We start from the raw sequence: 21597 nt of genomic DNA, 5'->3' as shown, positions 1-21597 counted from the left end.
AGGGACTGAAATAAAAAATTTTAATTATTCAAAATTCACAAGATCAAATAAGTGCAAAAAGAAAATTAAATAATTAAGCTTTAAAATTACTTTTTTTGTAAGTTTGCAGTATTTGTACTTCTGAAATTATAAAAACCTGAAAGTGCACTACGACTTTTGGAACAGTTTAATTTATTCCATCAATAGCTCTATCAAGGTGTAGTATGCAGCCCATCCATCATGCCTTCTTATCCTGAGCAACTCTTATTCATGTCCACCTCAAGTCCTCCAGAGAAGATCCATCAAAGAGTATGGAAATCTGTCTTCTAGGACTGACAGGATAGGAGTACCAAAGCAGCAAGAAGACTATTCATTTGTTATAACAATTTGCTTTTCTTTCCTTTTAAATGGATAAAAGAATTTTTTAAACTGCTCATAAAATGTAGAGTTGGCTACTAGAGCTAAAGCAAATCTGTGAGGTCCTTAAAGGGAATAAAGAAATGTTCAATATCTTGTAGCAATGCTGGCTAATATGGGCAATACACGTTCACAGATATAAAACCTCTACTGAGGGATATTCTAGAGATAGGTAAGATGTCTTCTAAGATACACATGGCAACGTCTAACGTTAACAGATTCTAATCACAGAAAGTATCTACTGGATACAAAGATTTTTCTACTAATCAATAATATTGAAGTTGTTTTCAATAGTAGAAGAGTTTTCAGCTCAACCTGCTCAAAAACTCTTTTCCCCAAACTTCTTATGTAAACATTTGGGGAAGAACTTTAGCCTAGCCATAGATGAACCTAGAGAAGCTGAAAAACAAGTGATAGATGTGCTTTTGTCTTACATTAATGCTATCTAAGAAAAAGAGACAGGCTAGAGATGAGGACTTGAGAGAGGCGATTTCTATTAATTCCGTTGGTATTAGACTAATTTTAATAGCTTGAATTCCATAGTCAAAGTAATGAATTTGTATTAAAGTTCATGACAGTTCATGAAACAGCATCCCTCTCCACTCTTTCCTTCATCCAGTAAGAACACAAATTTGGTTTTGGGACGGCTAATTCCCCCTTGATAGGGTGTATGGCTTCTTAAATAAACAGTAAGGTAGCCCCCTTATTACTGCTGTTGCATCTTGCTTGCTTTATCCTAACCCATATGTTACCTAAATTTTAATGTGATTTAGTTAACTTGACCTCCTAATTCCTGCTATTTACAATTTTAGTCAATGTTTATCAATTTCCTCTAGTTCAGGCTGTCCTTACCAGTGTTCCCAAGAAGGAACCCAGTAAGGGAAAATGTCCCTGCTTAGCAAGCATGTTGCCCCTTGTGTTAACATGCTGGCTTTGCTTCTATAGTGATATGAACACTAGTGATAAATCCCAGTAAATACAAAATAATTTCATTTCCCATTTGTGTTCCCAATAACTATATCTCCAGGGGGAATATATTTCCATAGCCTACATATGTTAATTCTTTAAAATACATTCATAGCCAACTTTGGACTCAGCCAGCGTACCTTAGCTGCCTTCTCCCTCTGCTTCTGTGGCCCCCTCTTCCACTGGTATCTTCCTCTCAAACCCCTCCATTTTGAGAAAAGACTCAGACCACTCCCACTCCCCGCCTCAATCTTCAGACTTTGGCACTGGCACTTTCTCCTTCCTTCCTTCCTCCCCCACCCCCACTCCCTGGCTTTGCAGTACCCTTATATGTGCTATCAGCTGCCATTAGCATTAAGGCTCTTTCAAGGGGGTCTTCTTTTTGCTTATTATTTGTATCTCTAGCTCTTGGCCCAGTGTCTGGCATATTTTAAATACTTAATAAGTGCTTCTTCTAATATTTTTATTCAACTCTGTCGAACAGAGCACAAAAACAAAACTGCCCAGGTTCGTCCACATGATGATTTTGCCTAAGTTCCTGAGACCCACACTATGTCCTGTATGGTTGTCCACACAGGCAGTATTGCAGAGCAAAAAGACTGGGATTTGACTGCAAAGATCTTGAACTATAATGGACCTTAGAACCTGAGACCTAGTGAAGTTAAGTGACTTGGACAAGGTCCCACAGGCAGCAAAGTTGGGTCTTAGTCTTCTGACCTCAGAGCGATGCTCTTCACCCTGTGCACAGCTGCTTGGGGAGTATCAGAATACTTTGTTCTCCAAATTGCCACTTCCAGACTGTCTCACTGACACCATCACTCAGCAATCCCTCTTCCTTTAAAGTTCACTCAATCCAAATTTATCACTCAATTAAGATTTTGGCAGCTGTTATATACTGATCCCCAGGACTCTCCTCTCCTTCCTAAATAATTTCAGTTCCTTCCTCAGTCTCTTTCCACCCCAACTCCTGCCTTCAAACTAGGGGACTTCAACATATATACTGATATTCTTTCAAACACCCTAACTTCCAAGTTCCTCAATCTACTCAACTCCCACGACCTCCCACTCCTCAACTAAGAGATGGTCATAACCTTGCTGTTGTCATTACCTACAAGCGTGCCACTTCCATGTTCACTAACGACAAAATTCCTTTATTTGATCATATTCTTCTGTTATATTATACCACCCCAACCCTGTTCTCTGTCCTCACCAAGACTTCCAGTTCCTCTAGCCTTCAGTTCTTTCCCAGGTCATCACCCACGCAGCTGCTACACTCCCCACCTTCTCCTATTTCAGTACCTTAGAGAATGAGCTCAACTATCCACTGTCCCTTAATTCCTATCACTGATTATGCCTTATCGAGGATCCACCCTCTAGTCTTGGCTCCTATTTGAATGCTACTGAATGGAGCTAAAGAAAAATCACAAAGCTCTGTGAACCAGATCCAAAGCTAGGAGTGTCTGAGGTTGGAATTGAACTCAGGCCCAGAGCTCTAACCACTGTACCACTGAGCTGGTGTCCTTCAAACAAATTCTCAAATGGCTCAAATTCCACCTTCTGCAAAAGGCCTTTCCCAGTCCTCCCACCTCAGCCCTCCCCACTTGCTTTCCCTCTGAAATTACCTCTCATTTGCTCTGTGTGTATAAAAACGTTGCACGGAGACAATTTTTTAGTATTGTCCCACCCACAAAATCTGCATTTCTTGAACAGAAACCCTATTTTTGCTTTTCTTTGCATCTCTAGCACTTGTACAATGTCTGGCCCTTAATAAGCCTCAGCAGATGCCGGCCCACTAAAAGACCTCTAGCACAACAGACGTGTGACCGGGGGCAAGCCGTGACGGTCACACCCTCTCACGGGTAAATGAAGACGACAGTGTTTGCCCAACTACCTCACAGTCCTGGTGTAAGGATCAGATCAGAAGGCAATACGGGTAAAGGGCTTTGTAGATAATGAAGTGCTATATAAGTGGCAGCTATCATTATTTTTGTCACTATACTATAATCACTCCTGGACAGTTACTAACAGTGTCAAGTACACTAGGTCCTTAATTATTTTCACAGTAACACCAACAACACAGAGGCAGTATGGTATTGTGGCCAGGAAGACCTGAGTTCAAGTCTCACCTCACCTCTTCAGGGTCTACTGGGGCTCTGTGACCCTTAGTCAGTCTCTCAGTGCTCTCCAGTAATGTCAATTCATGTAGAAATGGAGCCCTGAGGGCAGCAAACCAACTTAGAAAACCACAAATTAATATTATCTATGTTGTATTATGTTTTTATTTATTTTATTAAACATTTTCCAAATTCATTTTAAAATGGTTTATACCTCTTGTGAGTGTGATACTTTTGCTCTATATTCCTGAAATTACAGGTCTAGCCTCTTAACCTACCAACATCATCATTAATTATTATACATAACAGAGTTTTCCTTTTGATTGATGTCAGTGCTCTCAGGGGACACATGAAGTGTTTTTATCGCCATCCCTATCACCCCCCAGTATCACTTAAGCATCTATGTGATCAACTGAAAACAAGAAGTTTCTTTATCCCTCCTCTGAGTTCCCAATACATACCTCTAATTACTGCCAAGGTTATGCCCTCCCACTTGAGAAGTACCAACAGATGAGCATGGCACTGGACATGAAAATCTCTGTCCCATCCTCCTTTTTAGGGACAGTTTCAAGAGTTCCCCTCTTTCTGGGCCACAAGGACATGTAGGGTACAAAGGCTATACCAACTAATTCTTCAAATCAGGTAGGACTGATAGGATACCTATACTTTCCTGACCAGAGCATTCCAGTGTACTTTAGGACACAATAATGGAATTTTACACTCTTTCACAGCTTGAGTATTTCAAGTGCTTGCAATCTTTAAAGGAAAATTCCACTTGTCTGGCCTTCCGAAATAGTCAAGTCAACAAACATCAGAAGTTTGGCTGAGGATAAAGGGCACTGGGGATGGAGTCAAAGACCCCATCTGAGTCCTGCTTCCAACACACACTATTGGCCAGTCACTTAACCTCTTGGAGCCTCAGTTTCTTCATGAACCGGTCTATGAACGAGCATTTACTAAAAACCAACTACGCGCCAGGCACCGTGCTAGGCAGTGGAGATACAAAGACAAAAAAACACTATAAGCCTTGCTGCTTTCTGTAAAAGAGGCTATTACTCATACTACTGACCTGATAGGATGGTGCTGTGAAGGAAGCGGTTTATAAAGTAGAAAATGTTATGTCAATGATTGCTGTTATTATTCATAATAACTTACCTAGGTTATTTCCACCCTTTGTGGCCCAACAAAGACAGTAATGCTGCATAAGTTGTTCAAGAAGTTCCATTTCATCAAGGAATTCAAGTGATTCTATTCTGTAAGAGAATTTTTTTTTAGTCCAAGTCTAAAGCTACCAATTTGTTTATTTACAAACACTAAAATTGGTTTCTTCCATGCATGTGTACTATTTGAGAGCAAAATTTCTTTAAATATCAAGCCAGATAATCAGGGGGCAAAAAGGTACTTTTCCTCTCTCAAAAAAATTACATCATATGCATGCTTACAAGAGTATAAATATGGAAAACAGAAATGGGCTATCGTCACAAACATTTAGGTTAAAAACCTAAATATTAAAATGCAACATGTTTTCCTTAGCATTCATGCAATGTAAATGTTGATTTTTTTTCTTTCACAAATGCATATTAATAATGAAGACAGAATTTTAAACTTAAACACTATCCTATAATACTAATTTCTGGAGTCTGTCTATACAAAATGCAAATTTACATGTTTAATTTCTTAGCAGCAAATTCAGCAATAATACATATATATGCAACTCTTTCGAAGACAACATATTTGCTGAAAGTCTTTGTAAAATGAACATTGGACTTGGAATCATAAAGTCTGAGTTCAAATCCTGGCTCGGGCATTGCTAGCATTATGATCTTTAAAAGGCCATTTTCTCACTCTACACCTCTGAAGTTTTGAGTTTCTCTTCTGTAAAATCATGATTCTATAATTTGTACATTTTGTGGATAAGGAAAACTGAGGCACAGAGAAGCTAAGTGACTTATAACACCTATTGCAAAATGGTCGTTCTCAGGATTAAATAAGCATAATGTAAATCAAGCCCACAAAACATTTAAATGTGAGGTGTTATTTTTACTGCTGTTTACACCATCACAATTTGGGTGCCTGTTTCTTGTATCCGGTAAATATGACTTCAAGAAATCTAACCCTAATCCTGTAGCTGGGTATCTTTTCTAGGAACTGTCAATACTTTTTTTTTTTTTAACAGTGGAATCTGGGGCTCACAAAGCTATCTTCCAGGTAATATTTCACAACAGTTTCTCCAATTTGGGATGCAAAGAAAATTTTTTTAAGATTTACCAACCAAATTTCTTAATGACTAGTTACCATGGGAATTTAAATACTCTACAACCTTGCTCTAGGCAAGTCCTTGGAGGTCCATACTAATGTACTGCCTATTAAGACAGTAAATATTTACTGAGTATGTATGAAGCCATGAGCCTAATTCTGTAGGATATATAAAGAAACATAATACAAAGTCTTCTAGCTAGTCATTAAACCCCCTCAGAGGTGGTACAAGACAGATCTATCTCAGACTGAGTTCAGCCATATAGCTAACAGTGTTAACAGCAAGGTTCCTAGGTAATGATGGTCACTTTTCTGTTCTTAGTGAATGGCACTAGTTGTTAAAGGAGTTTGAAAAACGTGAGAATTTTACACGTGTTTTATATCTCCCACAACTTTCAGTAATATGTGGTCACACAGTTCCATAGAAGGTTCTAAATAAACATTTAGGATCACAGATGTAAAGTTTCAAGGAATCTTAAAGAACATTTTATCCAACCTTCTGATTACAGAGGAATCACGGAGGCTCCGAGATGTAAGAAAGTGACCTGCCAAAAGTCACGCACAAGGAGCAGGTGGCAGGTCTGGGATCTGAACCAAAGGCTTCAGACCCCACACACAGTGCTCCTTCCACCAGATCAGGTTGACTTGTGTTGACTAACTGATCAACAGGATTAGGCTACAGACAAGGCTGCCTTATTAGCAGGACAAATGGACAGCAGCAAAGGTATCAGAGTCTAGCAAGATGCTTCCTAAGAGGGCACATGGAAGAGGGTGGGAGGAGTGGAAAAGAGCTCCCATGGGGCACGAGGCCACAGAAAGCAGAACCAAAAGATACATGATAGCTTTAAAGAAACAAAAAGGAAAAAAAAGGTGGCATCTCTTTGACCCTTGATACTGCAGATCCCAGAAAGATTTTGATGAAGAGAAGTATACCTAACATTTGTTTTTAGGTTTAGAAAGCAGAATTAAGTTGAATAGCCTTGGTTAACTTGGCAGTTTCTTTATCTTGAATGCATTAGCAAATCTTATTGTATTTTTAGATGAGATTGCCTTGTGAAATATCTCTAACAACAAATTCTAATTTAACACACAAGGCAGTTAATGAGAGAGATTAGTGAAGTCACTGAACTGGATAGGAACTGAAACACCGTCTGTAAGAACATCTGTAGCAACCTAATTCACAACCTCAGAGAAACAAGAAGTTTGCATAGTCTGGGGGACCAGATGTAGAGGCAGCTGCTAACCTGGACCCTTCTTTCACCACTTGCCTGTTAAAGCTCTTGGCCTTATCAGTAGTCTGTAGAGTGGACAGGAACTGAGCTTAACCCCACAAAGATCAAGAATATAAAACACAAGATTTGGAAGAAAGTGACTGTATGTGGTAGCCTAAGGAAGAGATAGGATATAGGAATGAACATAACCACACTGTGCTCCCCACCAGAAGTGAGAACCAGTCAGTTGTCTACACAGTATCCATGGGGGTCCAAAAAGCATTACAGCATTTCCACCATAAGGGCAAAGCAAAGGGAAAAGGTCACATTGGCTAACAGAGAGAAAACAAGACCAGGATTAAGGAGGCCTAGTTTTGACTCACAGTCCTGATGCTTACTAGCCATGGCATCTTATCCAAGTAAGTTCACTTCTATGAGCCTTGATTTTCTCATTTATAAAATGGGGCTTATATTACATACCTCACAGAGCTATTGTGAGCAAAATGCTTTCCAGGTCTTAACACATGAAATGAACTATTATTTTTACATTTATTTTTAAAATCACCATTTGCTTTAATCTCAGCATTACTGTTATTTCACCATTTAATAACAGTTTCCCTATATAAATTCTATAGACATAGTCAATATGTACATTTGTTTTACTTAGCTGTATTTCTTTGATACAAGGAAGGGTGAAGCTGAATGAGTCGATGGGAGGTAATAACAGTATAAAAAAAGAGCACCAATATAACATTTTTTAAAAAGCTACATGCAAATAAAAGCTAATAGCATTTATGCAATGCCTTAAAATAAACAAAGCACATTACAGCTATCATCTTATATGATTCTCATAACCCTGTAAAGTAGGTGATACTTTTACATCTTTTACAGATGAGGAAACTGAGGCTGAGGCGAAGTATCATGCAGTAGTGTCCATGGCAGGATTCACACTTAGAACTTCCTGACTCCAAGCCCAGTTATCCATTCTGCCCTCTGGCTGTATCCTCATACTTGGGAATCTAGGACCCAGACTGGGAATGTGCCTAGCATGGGCCTGTACATATAGCAGCGGCACAAACATTGATTTGGGGGAGGTGGGAAGAGAAGGGAAGTACTCCAGGCAAGGAGCTAATTCTCTTAGGCAGTCAGGCCACTTCTTATAAATCAAGGATGCTACTCAAATTACTGAAAAGAGGATTCTATGAGGAGAAACAAAAGATGAATCAGTGAATGTGCCTTTAATGGCATCTTAGGTAGAAAAGTCTACTTTTCTAGATTACTACCTGAAGGAAAAGGAGCAAGTATCCTCATGCCTAAACCGTCATGGTAAAAAGGCAGGAAGAAAGAAAGCAGGGCACAACCTCTCCACAGACTCCAGTCACTAGATTTCAGAAGCAGAGTACTTAGAATTAGGGAGGGGATAGTCCCACTGTCCTCTGCCTTAGTCACTCTACTTCTGAAGCAATGCATTCCTTTTCAGAGGGACAATGATAAACAGAGGCAGCAACCAGGAGGGTGAGGATATTCCAAAGAACTTGGCTTGAGAAGATAAGACTTGAAGGAGAGACAAGAAAATGATCTCCAAATACATCAAAGGAGATGTCACTTGGAAAGATTAGAATTATTCTGCATGGTCCTTGAAGGCAGAACTGTTGCAGAGAGGCATATTTTAGTTCAATATAAGAAAAAGAAATATTTCTAATAACTAGAGCTGTCCCAAAATGAAAACGGTTGCTCATGATGGTAGCAAGAGACAGGAAGTGTTCAAGTGAAGGATGGATGACAACTCACTGAGAATGCTGAAGAGGGCACAACTGGATCAAACAAGGGGTAAACCAGATGGATATGTAAGGTGCATTTTAACTGCAAGATTTTGTAATTCTTTTTCTTTCCTTAGTGACACTAAAGGTAAAACTGTGAGCTCACACCCATTAAAATGTGAACTCATTGAAGGCAAGGGCTGATCTGCCTTGCTCTATATCCCCAAAGCTTAACAGAGTGCTTTGCCCATGGTGAAGTGATTAATAAAGGGCTGGCTGTTGACTGACTTGGCTAAAACTACTGGTGACTTTATAGACGTTATAGGATTTACTAATTACTTCCATTCCAAATGTTGCTTTGGGATATTTCCATGTATGACTGTTTATTTTGACTGAAATGATCTGGTTGACAGAGTGCTGGGCCTGGAGTAGGGAAGAAATGAAAGCAAATCTGACCTCAGACACTTCCTAGCTGTGTGACCCTGAACAAGTCACTTTTCTCTATTTGCCTCAGTTTCCTCATCTGTAAAATGAGCTGGAGAAGGAAATGGCAAACCATTCCAGTATCTTTTGCCAAGAGAACCCCAAAAGGGGTCACAAAGAGTCAGACACAACTGTAAACAACTAAATAATCACAAAATTTGGTTGGCAGAAACTTCCTCTCAAATAATAGCTAAAGAATTTCTCTAGAGATATTTAGAGAGGTTTCCTTTAAGTTAACATATTACTTGTTTCAAAGCCTATCTTCTTAGTTGTTTTCACATTAAAAGATTTAACAGGAAATAAGGCATGTATTGGGGTGGGGAGTATTGACAGTAATAAATAACAAAATTCTAACAGAGAAAAAAAACTTACAAATACAAATACACAAATACACAAAGAACTACCAAAAAAATGTCATCTGGAAGAGATTTCCACTTACAAAAAAAGGTGGTGTCAATACCTGCTCACTTCAGCTCGGGGTAGATTGCTATATAATTCCATCATGTCAACGGCAGAAGCCTTTTCCCATCCATTTGACAGAAGACGTTGTTTCTGGAATGTGCAAGTGCAGTTAAACAGCACCAACATACAAATCAATTCAGATACTCTTAAGCACCTACTATGTGCTCCATGCTAGATGATGGTGCGATACAAAGACAAAAACTCAGCAGTCCCTGACCTTAAGGAGCTTGCATTCTTCTGAGCACATACAGTTTTTTTAAATCATGAGCTTTCTGAGACACGACCTCCTTTCAGGAGTCTGCTCCAGCCCCACTTACTGATCACTGCTTTTTAAATTCCAATAGTCCTCAAAGTCCAAACCACACAATTTAGTACCTGATTAGAAATTGCCTCATATTGTTCTCCAGATTAATGCCTCGTATTCAACTGACTAACTGCATGAATTAACTGAGACAGTCATTTAATTTATGTGCAACTCACTGTTAAAATGGGGATCACAACTCAACACCTGCCTCACAGAGTTACTGGGAGGGAAATATTCTTATGAACCTTAAAGTGCTCTATAAATGAGATCTATGCTGATTCTCTAGACATCTCCTTCATTGAGACAAAGACTATCTAGGCTTAAAGGGACATTAAAGATCATCTCATCTAAACCTTTCATTTCAGAGGTACACCTACATCTTTTCTTCACATTCCCTCATGGCAAGAGTGCCAACTTCCATTTATCAGTACTCTCAATACTTACTGACATGATTCCCCATAAACGGAAGACAAATATTAAATTAGGCTGCATAAATGCTGATCATATAAAATGAGAGGAGGGCCTAGGTATGTGGGCACATTAAGCTTTTAGAAAGAAAATGGACATATCTTTTACACACACCCACAAAGCTATTTTCCCTATAGGGTAGGTATAAGAAATAGACCCGTGGTTTCAAAAGCACAGGGAAGTAACTCTCTGATTACAAATTTCCCTCTGCCAACGCAGGTCAGCACCTCCTTTGTGACTTATGGTCTTAAGAGGCTTGCCTAGAGCCCTGAGAGGTTAAGTAATTTAACCAGGGTCAAAGAGTCATTATGTGCCAGAAGTGGGACCTGAACTCAGGTCTTTCTGGTTCTAAGGCCAGCTCTTCATCCACCATGCCACAGGTACCTCATTTTCACTATAACAATCATTTTTAAATTTCTCACAAAAATTTAACTGTGTCTTTATCCACAAAAGGTACATTGGTTATAGGACTTTGCTGGAAATACATGAAATCAACCACAGAAAAATATTATAACAGCTACCACACTATCTTCTTTTGTTTACATGAATGTGAGACTGCTTAGAAAATTAGGTATTCAGGAAATTCCTAAATTTATTTTATCTGGAAAAGGGAAATCAGCCTTTGTTAACAAAAATTATATTAATGCTTTGTTCTTCCAACCTGAGAGTCTAAAGATTTGCAGGTTTCAACTCCAGCCAGGTCACACTGTCGTCTTCGAAGGTTCTCAACCATGATCTGCCCAAACTTATCATCCATATTAACCTAGAAAGACAGAAAATTAATCAGGGTATTATAAGAAGAATTTTAAAATTAAGTTGAGGGAAAGTGTTAGGTAGTAGGCAAATTACAAACTGATACTCCCATGAAGTAATATAGTTGCCTTAAACTTCTTCAATTCTCAACAAGAGGTTCTCAACAAGAGATATGACACTCAAGTAGATGACTACCTTAATCCAAAATTCATGGGGGAAAAAAAAGAAAACACATCTACCTATCATTACCAGCAACCCATATTACCACTACAGGCATATCACTAACTGTTTAAAAACTCCAACTTGTCTTTATTTAATATTTATTTCCAACCCATAAATAGAGGTCTCACCTTTCATACTTAGATGTACCCAAACCTACTGCCTAAAATTGTAAGTCTTTCAACAAAAAAACTCAGATTTAACTGAGAAGGCATTAGGAAGCAAAACCTTTAAACATAATTAAATTTTGGCAAAAGACTCAAAACATTTTCCTTCTTATTACATTTTCTTGTTACATTTTTCCAAGGATTCACTATGACAGGATTAATTCTAGTTAAAGTTACAATTCTTAATTTCCACTAGAAAATGATTTTCCTATAAAATAATGCATCTCATACTTCACAGCTTTTTATTACTCCATTCATATTCATAAATCTAGTGTTTCTATCAGTGAAGTACTTGAATCTAATTCCGATTGAAAAGCACATACTAAGAAACCTTTACTCAAATATTTATTAAGCACAGTGCCAGGCACTAGGGGGAATACAAAAAAGAGCAGAAAAGCTCCTTAAAGAGCTAACTGTTGATTAATCATGTATCTACTGAGCCCCTAATACTTGAAGGCACTGTGCTACAATCCATGGGAGATATAAAAAGCCTCTGATTATAAAATTATAATTTAATTAGACAGACAGACAGACATGAAACTGGACAACAATAATACAAGGGAAAAGAAAGTTAAATCCTAAAAAAGTTACAAGCAATAATCAATGTGTTTTATAGTAATAGAGAAGGCTTTGGTGAAAGAGGTGGAACTTGAGTTCTAAAGGACTAGTATAATTTGGAAGCAGAGGGGAGAGGAGAGTCCAAGCAGTGCAAACAACCCGAGCTGCAACACAAGGTAAGGACAGACAATAAGGCAAGCAGTATCCATAGAATGGAGATGCTCAAGAAAGAATTAGTAGAAAATAAGGTTAAGCTGGGGAGGATTTACAGAATGTCTTGAAAGCCAAGTTGGGGAGTTTTAGATTTGATTCTATGGGCAATAGGTTTTTAAATACAAAAAAAAGATATGTGATAAAAATAGACTTTTAGGAAGATTAAATAGGATAGATCAGTTAGGAAGAAAATGATCTTATCTAGAGCTGTAGCAAAGGGAACAGGGAATAAAAAAGAAAATCTGAGAGCTACTGCAAAAAATTCACAGGACCTGGGAAAACCTAAATATAGTACAGAAGATATTAAGGATGAAGGAAGAAGATTAAAAAATAACTTAAAGGTTTCTAGTCCAGAAGAATAATGTTGTCAATGACAGAAATAGGAAAATTAGGCAAAGAAGTCAGCACTGGTAAAGGTAGTGGTAGGAGGAAATCTGATTTCAGAAGTGTGGAATTTGAGGCACTGGTAAGCCTTCTGAGAGGAGAAACAAAGAATTTTAGAGCTGAGAGGAAACTTAAAGAATACAGAGTGAACCTCCATAATTTATAGATGATAAAAAAAATGTTAATTGACTTCTGTAATGTCAAACAGTTAATCACTAGAAAAGTTAGAACTAAAATCCAAGTAGTACTTGGCTATACAGGACTGGAACCAAAGTCACAGCCAATGACATTGATTTGGAAATAAACATAATGATGATGGATAAAATAAGTCACAGATATTCTTGGTAACAATGTAAAGGAAAAAGAGAAACAATCTGAGTAGATATGCATAGATAGAAGGTAGGAGTAAGAGTCAGTGAAGGAGGGAGAGAGATGGTCAGAACAGTAAATGAAGAACCACCTGACATCAGAAAAGAAAGTGTCATGGAAGCCACAGCAAGAAATTTTAGAATTTCTCACAAGCAGAGTCAAGTGTGAGGAAAGCTGTTTTTTAAGATGACAAAGATCTAAGAATATAGGTAGAGAAAACAGAAAGAAAAAATGGAAAAGGAGGAACACGGAAGGGAAAGGACAATGCCCACTGGGATTCTGCACAAAGGCCATACTGTTGCGGACTGTTACCTGTTCGTAGTTTATGAACATCGCTGTTTCAAAGGTGTTGGCTGCCCATTTTATAAGACTTGCGGATTGCTCCGGTGTCATGTAAACCAGTACACATTCTGCTATCAGCAGAGTTGGAAATCTTAAGAGAGGGAAAAAAAATTTTAGCTATTTTAATCAATTTGGATTAACACATGTTGACCAACAGAGGGCAGTTAATATCACAAGAAAACTAGTCGGATTTAACCAATTATCAAAATATGATAGTAAATTTGATCACAATAATTGAATATCATTCAAAGTAAAGGCTTCTGTCAATAGTTGTGCCTGGCTTCCACCATGTGGAAATATATGGAAATAATAAGCTATGGAAATGATTCATCACATGTTATCTGATACCTCAGTTTGAATCCTTCCACATACAAAATCAAAGGCTATACTCATAGTATAACAGATTTGAAAGTGTAAGGGAACGTCAGTGGTGGTGAATCCCCTCATTTTACAGATGAGGACAAGGCTCAGGGAAATTAAGTGACCTAAGAGGTAAAAGAGGAACAAGCAGAAGAGAAAGGACTAAGGATAGTGCTCCAAAAATTATGGGAGCAAAGCAAACTTTGTCTTCCTTGCTCTGTCATCTACATTTTAAGTAAACCTCCCTCCTAGGAAAAAAAACATATAAAAGGGTTTGAGCAATACCTCTATACAGGTTATCAGAAAGAATTAAACATTTCTTTTAAAATGGCAGGACATCAATGTGAAAACAAAGAAGAAAAAGTTAGAGGATCTGGATTTGAATCCTCTAATTTCACATTATGGGTTCTTTCCACCGTACACATTATGCACTGGAAGAAAGTCCTGAGATCATCCATCTCCTCATTTTACAAACAGGGAAAATGCATTCTTGTGGGGAGTTGGCCACAAGAGTTCCTAGCAGAAGAAACAGGACTAAAGATGATGCCTCTAAAAAAAAGAATGAAGAGAAAAACAAGTTTTGTGACATACAAGAGAAAAGAAAGGAGGAAACAACTACTTATCTTTCAAAGAAGGGCACTGAAGCTTGTGAATAATAAATCATCAGGTAAGAGTCAGAAAATAAAAGTGACAAACAGTAGTAGTAAGGTAGTAGTAAATAAGTAGTAGTAAGAAATTCTCTCCTAAGGGGTATTAAGCCAACTATCTATTTTGAAACAACTAGAGAAGTCTGCTATCTTCCTATGGCATATAAACAGGACATGACAGAATTTCCCAAGACTTGTCAATATGAGAACTATCCATTTCTAGGCAAAAATGATATTGTGAGAAGAAATTTAGAAAACACTTGGATTACATATAATCATTAATGGATCGATGTCAACTTGGTAGGAGACCTCTAGTGGGGCACACCAGAGATCTGTGGTTAGCACTATGCTGTTGAACTTTTACCACTAACCAAAGCATGTATGTACATGTGTTTATATATGTATGTACACATATATACACATGTATATGTATGCATATACATATATATATATATATAAGGGTGTGTGTGTATCTATCTCCTATTTTTATAGCACAAATTTGGAAGAAATAGCAAATCCACTGAATGACAGAGCCAGGATGGCTAAAATGTCAGGTTAATTTTAATAAGGTGAAATTTAATAGGAATGAATATCAGGTCTTACACATGTGTTCAAATAAATCAATTTCAGGAATACAAGAGGGAGGTGTGGACAAACAGGAGTCTATCTAAAAAAGAATTAATTCAAAATGAGTCAAATGATATGGCAGCCCCCCCCCCAATTCAGGTAATCTTAGGCTGCATTAAGATGCACATGGGATCCAACACAGTTCTACTGTACTCTGTGTAGAAGACTGTCCACTTTTGGGTACCACATTTTACAAAGGTCATAATAAGCTAAAGTAGAGGGGCGGCCAGGTAGTGCAGCAAGTAAGAGCACCAGCCCCAGAGTTGGGATGACCTGGGATTGAATCTGGGCTCTGACACTTATTACCCACCCAGAAACACCTGGCTGTGTAACCTTGAGCAAGTTACTTAATGCCGATTGCTTTAAAAAAAAAAAAAAAAGCAAACTAGGTCCAGAAGCAGGTGGTCAGATGGTACTTTCCAAGAATATGCCATATTAAGATAAAGTGAAGTTAATGTGAAGAAGAAAAAAAAAACATATGACAAAAGGCTGTCATGTGGAAGAGATCAGTGTCCTTCTGCTAGGGCCCAAGATATAGAACCAGCACAGGCAGAAGTGAAGCAGAGTTGGATTTGTGATTTTATTGAGCAAAAATCTCCAATATGGGGCGGCTAGGTGGTGCACCGGCCCTGGAGTCAGGAGGACCCAAGTTCAAATATGGCCTCAGACACTTGACATGCTTACTAGCTGTGTGACTTTGGGCAAGTCACTTAACCCCAACTGCCCTGCAAAAAGCAAAAAAAAAAAAAATCTCCAAATAATTAGAGCTATCTAAGAGTAGCCACAGAAGGTAGTAAGTTCTGTTCTAAAAGTCTTTTAAGCAAAACCTGGTAGGGATTCTTGTTTAGGTACAGAGTAGACTAGACAGCTTCTGAGGAAGTCAATTGAAACAAGGCTTTAAATGAGTGACTCCTGATTAGTCAGAAAAAGATCTGATTTCATTAGCCAAGAGCTCCAAAGCTGGCTACGCCATGAAGGACTGGGAAAAGGGGAAGCTTTTCTTAAGCACTAGTTGCTCTCTAATGCCATCTCTGAGTAGAGAAGGAAAAGCAGTCCAGGATTTTGTTGTTGCTATGGTTATTCTGGTAAACTTGTCTGAAATCTGAACTGAGGTGCCGGGAGCACATCTGTGAGTGGACCATGCAGCATTCAGGTAACTGACTGACTACAGCTCAGGGAGTTGGCTTGAGGAGCTTTGCAATTCTTTAACTTAATGGGAACTATTTTTCTCATTAAGAGTTAATACTTTCAGGGTCGGCTAGGTGGCACAGTGAATGGAGCACCGACCCTGGAGTCAGGAGGACCTGAGTTCAAATCTGGCCTCAGACATTTGACACACTTCCTAGCCATGTGACCTTGGGCAAGTCACTTAACCCCAAGAGCCCTGCCTTCCTGCCTTGCAAAAAGAAAAAAAAAAAAGAGTTAATACTTTCTAAATGTTCTTTTAAGGGTAGATGGTTATAAAAGGGCTTCCTCAAGTAGACATTTCCCTGGCTGAAGAGCGGCAAGGATTAACCGTTAAGCAGTGAAAAAAGAAGCAGTTTCATATGATGTAGATGTTCCTGAATGGACCAGTAATACTGAAGACTGTAGAATTGTGAGACTAAGGCTATGCTGCAAGAGAATTAGCCAAGAACAGCCGAGTTTCCTAAGACTCTAAACATTTTAATGGTTTCCAAAATATATTCTGCATTAATACAGAGTCAGATCTGCGTGCTTTGGAAGTTCAAGCAAACATTTCAGTTCAGGCTGTCTTCACCTTTAGGCGTCAGTTAAAGGAATGTGTGTAACTGACAACCAGATTTTCAGCAGAAATATGAAAAGGCTGAATAAAACTAAATTTTTAGTTTCCCAGAATGAATATTTTTAGGGAACAGGGAGAGGAGAAAGGGAAGAAGCCAGCAACCCTAATAAATGTGTGACTTCAAGAAATGTCAGAAACTTAATTCAAAAACTCCCAACAGAATAGTTAAAATATGGCACAGAGAAGAATGGAGTCTCTGAAGCACAGATATTATGAACTGATACAGAGTGAACCGAGCAGAATCAGAAGAAAAATTTACACAAAAACAAAGCTGCTGGGAAGTCAAAGTCAGTCTTTGCAAGACCTAAGATTTCTAATCACTGCAGTGACCAAGCAGGACCTCAGAAGTTCCTGAAAAGAGAGGTGACAGCTTCAGATGCATAATGAGATGTGTATTTTAGGGCACAGGCAATGCAAGAATCTCTTGTGTTTGACTATGCTTATGTTACAAATATCTTGTTTTCCTTTTAAGCTGGGAGGAAGGGAAGGAAAGAAAATAAATGCCTACTGATTGGGAAAAAAGTTTTAAGGGGCAGAGCCAAGAAGGTGGAGTAAAAGCAAGAACTTACTTGAGCTTGTCCCCCAATTACCTTCAATACCTGTAAAAAATTATTCTGAAAATCAGAGTTACAGAACCCACAAAATGACAGAGTGAAACAAATCTCCAGATAAAGATACTTCGCCTGACAGACCAACAGGAAGGGTCTATCACACCAGGCTGGGAGGAGAACGCAGTCCCACATGGGCCGCGCTGGCACAGACAGCCAGAGCAGACGTCAGGAGATTGAATCACTGCCAGCTGTGGCAGTTTCCAGACTTCTCAACCCACAAATGCCAAAGACAAAGTAAAAGGTCACTGGGGAAACTCTGTTGGACCTGGGTGAGGGAAGAGTGCAGTCCAGCCCCTGCCCCTGGGGTGGCAGAGGTGGTGGTGGTGGTGGTGGCGGCTGTGGCAGCAGCAACAGCAGCAGCAGCAACTGCTTCTGGAGCACAAGGCCCACAGATGGTGGGGGAACCAAGCAGCTGATCAGAGGGCAACTGCAGAAATGTCTTTGCTGGCACTGAGGCAGGATTCTCTTGCCTTGTCCTGCTTATATCTGGGTCGCAGTCTTGGATGGTGGTCCTGGGGTGAGGAGGAGTGCTGGCATGGAAGAGCTGGTGTGGAGATTGTGGAGAGGGAATCCTCACAGTTCTGGGGCAGGTGCCTAGAAATAGCTCTGACAACAGCTGCACAAAAACTCCAGAAATTTGGGACAGAGCATTCTCCACTCTGGAAGCAGAGTTCTACCATGGCAAAGAGCTCAAAAGTCAAGTAACTGGCTGGGAAAATGAGCAAACAGAGGAAAAGAAATCAGACTATAGAATCCTTTTTGGGTGACAAGTTAAAAAACATAGAACCGAGGTGGCTAGGTGGCGCAGTGAGTAAAGTGCCAGCCCCGGAGTCAGGAGTTTGGTTCCGGCCTCAGACACTTAATACCCACGCAAACTAGCCATGTAACCTTGGGCAAGTTACTTAACCCAAATTGCCCTCCAAAAGGCAAAAAAAAACAAAAACAAAAACATAGAACCAGAAAAAGACAACAAAGTCAAAACTCCTGCATCAAAAGCCTCCAAGAAAAATATGAACTGCTCACAAGCCATGGAGGAGCTCAAAAAGGATTTTGAAAATCAAGTGAGAGAAGTAGAGGAAAAATTGGGAAGAGAAATGAGTGATGCAAGTAAATCACGAAAAATGAGTCAACAGCCTGCTAAAGGAAACCCCAAAAAATACTGAAGAAAGTAACACCCTTAAAAACAGACTAACTCAAATGGCAAAAGAGGTCCAAAAAGCCAATGAGGAAGAGAATGCCTTAAAAAGTAGAACTGGACAGATGGAAAAGGAAGTTCAAAAGCTCACTGAAGAAAATGATTCCTTCAAAATCAGAATGAAGCAAATGGAAGTTAATGACTTCATGAGGAATCAAGATATTATAAAACAGATCAAAAAGAATGAAAAAATAGAAGATAATGTGAAATATCTCACTGGAGAAACCCTGATCTGGAAAATAGATCCAGGATAGACAATCTGAAAATTATTGGACAACCCGAAAGCCATGATCAAAAAAAGAGCCTAGACGTCATCTTTCAAGAAATTGAGAACAATTGCCCTGATAGTCTAGAACCAGAGGGTAAAATAGAAATTAAAAGAATTCATTGATCACCTCTTGAAAAAGAATCCAAAAAGTAAACTCCTAGGAAAAATAAATTTAAAATGTTACCTTACATAATTTTAGGAGTCCATAAATGTTATGTAGATACTTCTTGCTATACCCCTTCTACAACTCAGCAAATAGCCTTTGAGACTCGCTGTAGACAAAAAATTAATTAGTTTGCAATCAATCTGGCTTAGCTAGGATTCTCCTCAGGCATCTGTGCCCATATATGATGCCTTTCCAGCCTAGAAAAATCAGTCAGGGATTGTATATTGCACTTACAAGTCCTTAAGAACCCAAGATCACCTTTGCCACAATAAGGTTTATAATTTAAATTTCAAAAGACAAAATGTGGATAAACCCCCAGACCCTGGTTTTGGGGATAAGAACTCACTATTTGACAAAAACTGCTGGGAAAACTGGAATATAGTATGGCAGAAACTGGACATAGACCATTATCTAACACCATATACCAAAATCAAGTCTAAATGGGTTCTTGATCTAGGTATAAAGGTTGATACTGTAAGCAGTCTGCTAAAACAAGGAATAGTTTACCTATCAGACATGTGGAGAGGGAATGACTTTATGACGAAACAGGAATTAGAGAACATTATAAAATGTAAAATGGATAATTTTGACTACATGAAATTGAAAAGCTTCTATACAAATAAAGCCATTGTAACCAAGATTAGGAGGGAGGTGGGAAATTGGGAAAGAATCTTTACAACCTATGTCTCTGACAAAGGACTCATCTCTAAAATATACAGAGAACTGAGTCAAATTTATAAGAATACAAGTCATTCCCCAATTGATAAATGGTCAAAGGATATGAACAGGCAGTTTTCAGAGAAAGAAATTAAAGCTATCTATAAGCTGTAATGGAAATGCAAATTTAAAGATCTTCCCTGCCCCTAGGCTAAAGTGCACCAGAAGCCTGGGGAGGGAGGCTTGTTTTTCAGTTGATACTTTTTGATTGGCCAGTGGGTCCGGAAAGGTTGTTACATTCTCTGAGCCAGGAGGAGGCTATATAAGCCCTGATGTGTAGCTTTGTTTTGGGACTCACTTTGAGAAGTGTTCTGTGATTTGATCTGAATTCTGGGAAGCCGTTGTTGAGAGTCCCCCGGCTTTGAAAAACCCAGAATGTGGAAACCCAGATGTTGACTGGGTATGGATGTAATGGTTGGACAGTTTGGAAATCTGTCTACTTGATGTTTCTGTCTTGATAATTATGCCTGTATACTTTGAGGTTCAGGGTGCTGACCTTTTCTCCTGAACAAGGTAAACGATATATGTCTGACTGATTAAAGTAAGCTTGTTAACCCATTTTGAGTTGCTTTCCTTTAACAAAGCAGATCCAAGAACCTGTGGTAGCTGCAAACCCTGAGGACGCGCTTGGGGTGCTTGCTGCTACATAAGCACATGAAGAAATGCTCTAATTCACTATTGATTAGAGAAATGCAAATCAAAACAACTCTGAGGTACCACATCTCACCATTTAGATTGGCTAAGATAACAAAACAGGAAAATGACAAATGCTGGAGAGGATGTGGGCAAACTGGAACACTAATGCACTGTTGGTGGAGTTGTGAACTGATCCAGCCTTTCTGGAAAGCAATCTGGAACTATGCCCAAAGGGCTATAAATACTTTCATACCCTTTGATCCAGCAATACCACTCCTACGGTTATATCCCAAAGAGATCATAGAAATGGGAGAAAGACCCATATGTACAAAAATGTTTATAGCAGCTCTTTTTGTTGTGGCAAAGAATTGGAAATTAAGGGGGTGTCCATCAATTGGGGAATGGCTGAACAAGTTGTGGTATATGCATATTATGGAATATTATTGCGCTATAAGAAATGGGGAGCAGGCGGTCTTCATATTTACCTGGAGAGGCTTAAAAGAACTGATGCTGAGTGAGAAGAGTAGAACCAGGAGGAATTTGTACACAATTACAGACACAACGTATGTGTGATGACCAACTTTGATAGACTGGACTCTTCTCAACAATGCAGGGATATAAGTCAATCCCAAAAGACGCATGATGGAGAGAAAAACGTGCATCTAGAGAAAGAACTAGAAAGAACTAAATTTATATCCAGGTAGAAACAAAATACCTGATCTTTTTCGTTCTCTTATTTGATTTTATGTCCTCTTTACCATTTTTCATTCCAGCTGGTACAATCCATCCTTATAACCTGACCATTGTATAATGTGAAAGTATTTACAGATCCTATACTTGATTATAAGACACCATGGGGGGGAGGAGGGGAAGGAGGGGGACAAAATGTGAAATTCAAGGAATTGTGGGATTGAATCCTGTAAACTAAAAGGAAACAAACAAATTAATAAATTAAAAATTGAATTAAAAAAAGACAAAATGTGATGATCACTAGAGATTAGAAGCAGGGTAAGAACTGTTTGTTGAAAGGATGCAGCAGGCAAGACAGCATATTTTTATCTTGTTGTCCCCAAAATACAGCTCTTAAGCTCAAAGCTACTTCAAATATTCTACATTAAGTAAACTACTTTCACTTCATCTG

At 38.8% G+C, this 21597-nt stretch overlaps 1 protein-coding gene across 4 annotated transcripts in view; it reads right to left on the bottom strand.

Moving 5' to 3' along the window:
* LCMT1 (leucine carboxyl methyltransferase 1) overlaps nucleotides 1-21597 on the bottom strand; it is an 84324-nt gene that overhangs the window by 946 nt on the left and 61781 nt on the right. For 3 of the 4 annotated variants that reach the window (XM_069106266.1, XM_069106283.1, XM_069106273.1), the window contains 4 exons: nucleotides 13396-13516; nucleotides 11082-11183; nucleotides 9647-9738; nucleotides 4632-4729 (listed from right to left, as the gene is read on the bottom strand). In XM_069106266.1, coding sequence (XP_068962367.1) covers nucleotides 4632-4729; nucleotides 9647-9738; nucleotides 11082-11183; nucleotides 13396-13516 — 413 coding nt within the window. Of the gene's footprint in view, nucleotides 1-4631; nucleotides 4730-9625; nucleotides 9739-11081; nucleotides 11184-13395; nucleotides 13517-21597 lie in introns of all 4 variants that reach the window. The other variant, XR_011172095.1, reaches the window with a different exon arrangement.

This window comes from Petaurus breviceps, unplaced genomic scaffold (genome assembly GCF_028583685.1).
Source record: "Petaurus breviceps papuanus isolate PSGF00001 unplaced genomic scaffold, PetGlider_PUasm1.0 138, whole genome shotgun sequence".
NCBI classification, from domain to species: domain Eukaryota; kingdom Metazoa; phylum Chordata; class Mammalia; order Diprotodontia; family Petauridae; genus Petaurus; species Petaurus breviceps.
The sequence above is the reverse complement of the archived record's forward strand: the minus strand, read 5'-3'. Positions and strand labels throughout refer to the sequence as shown.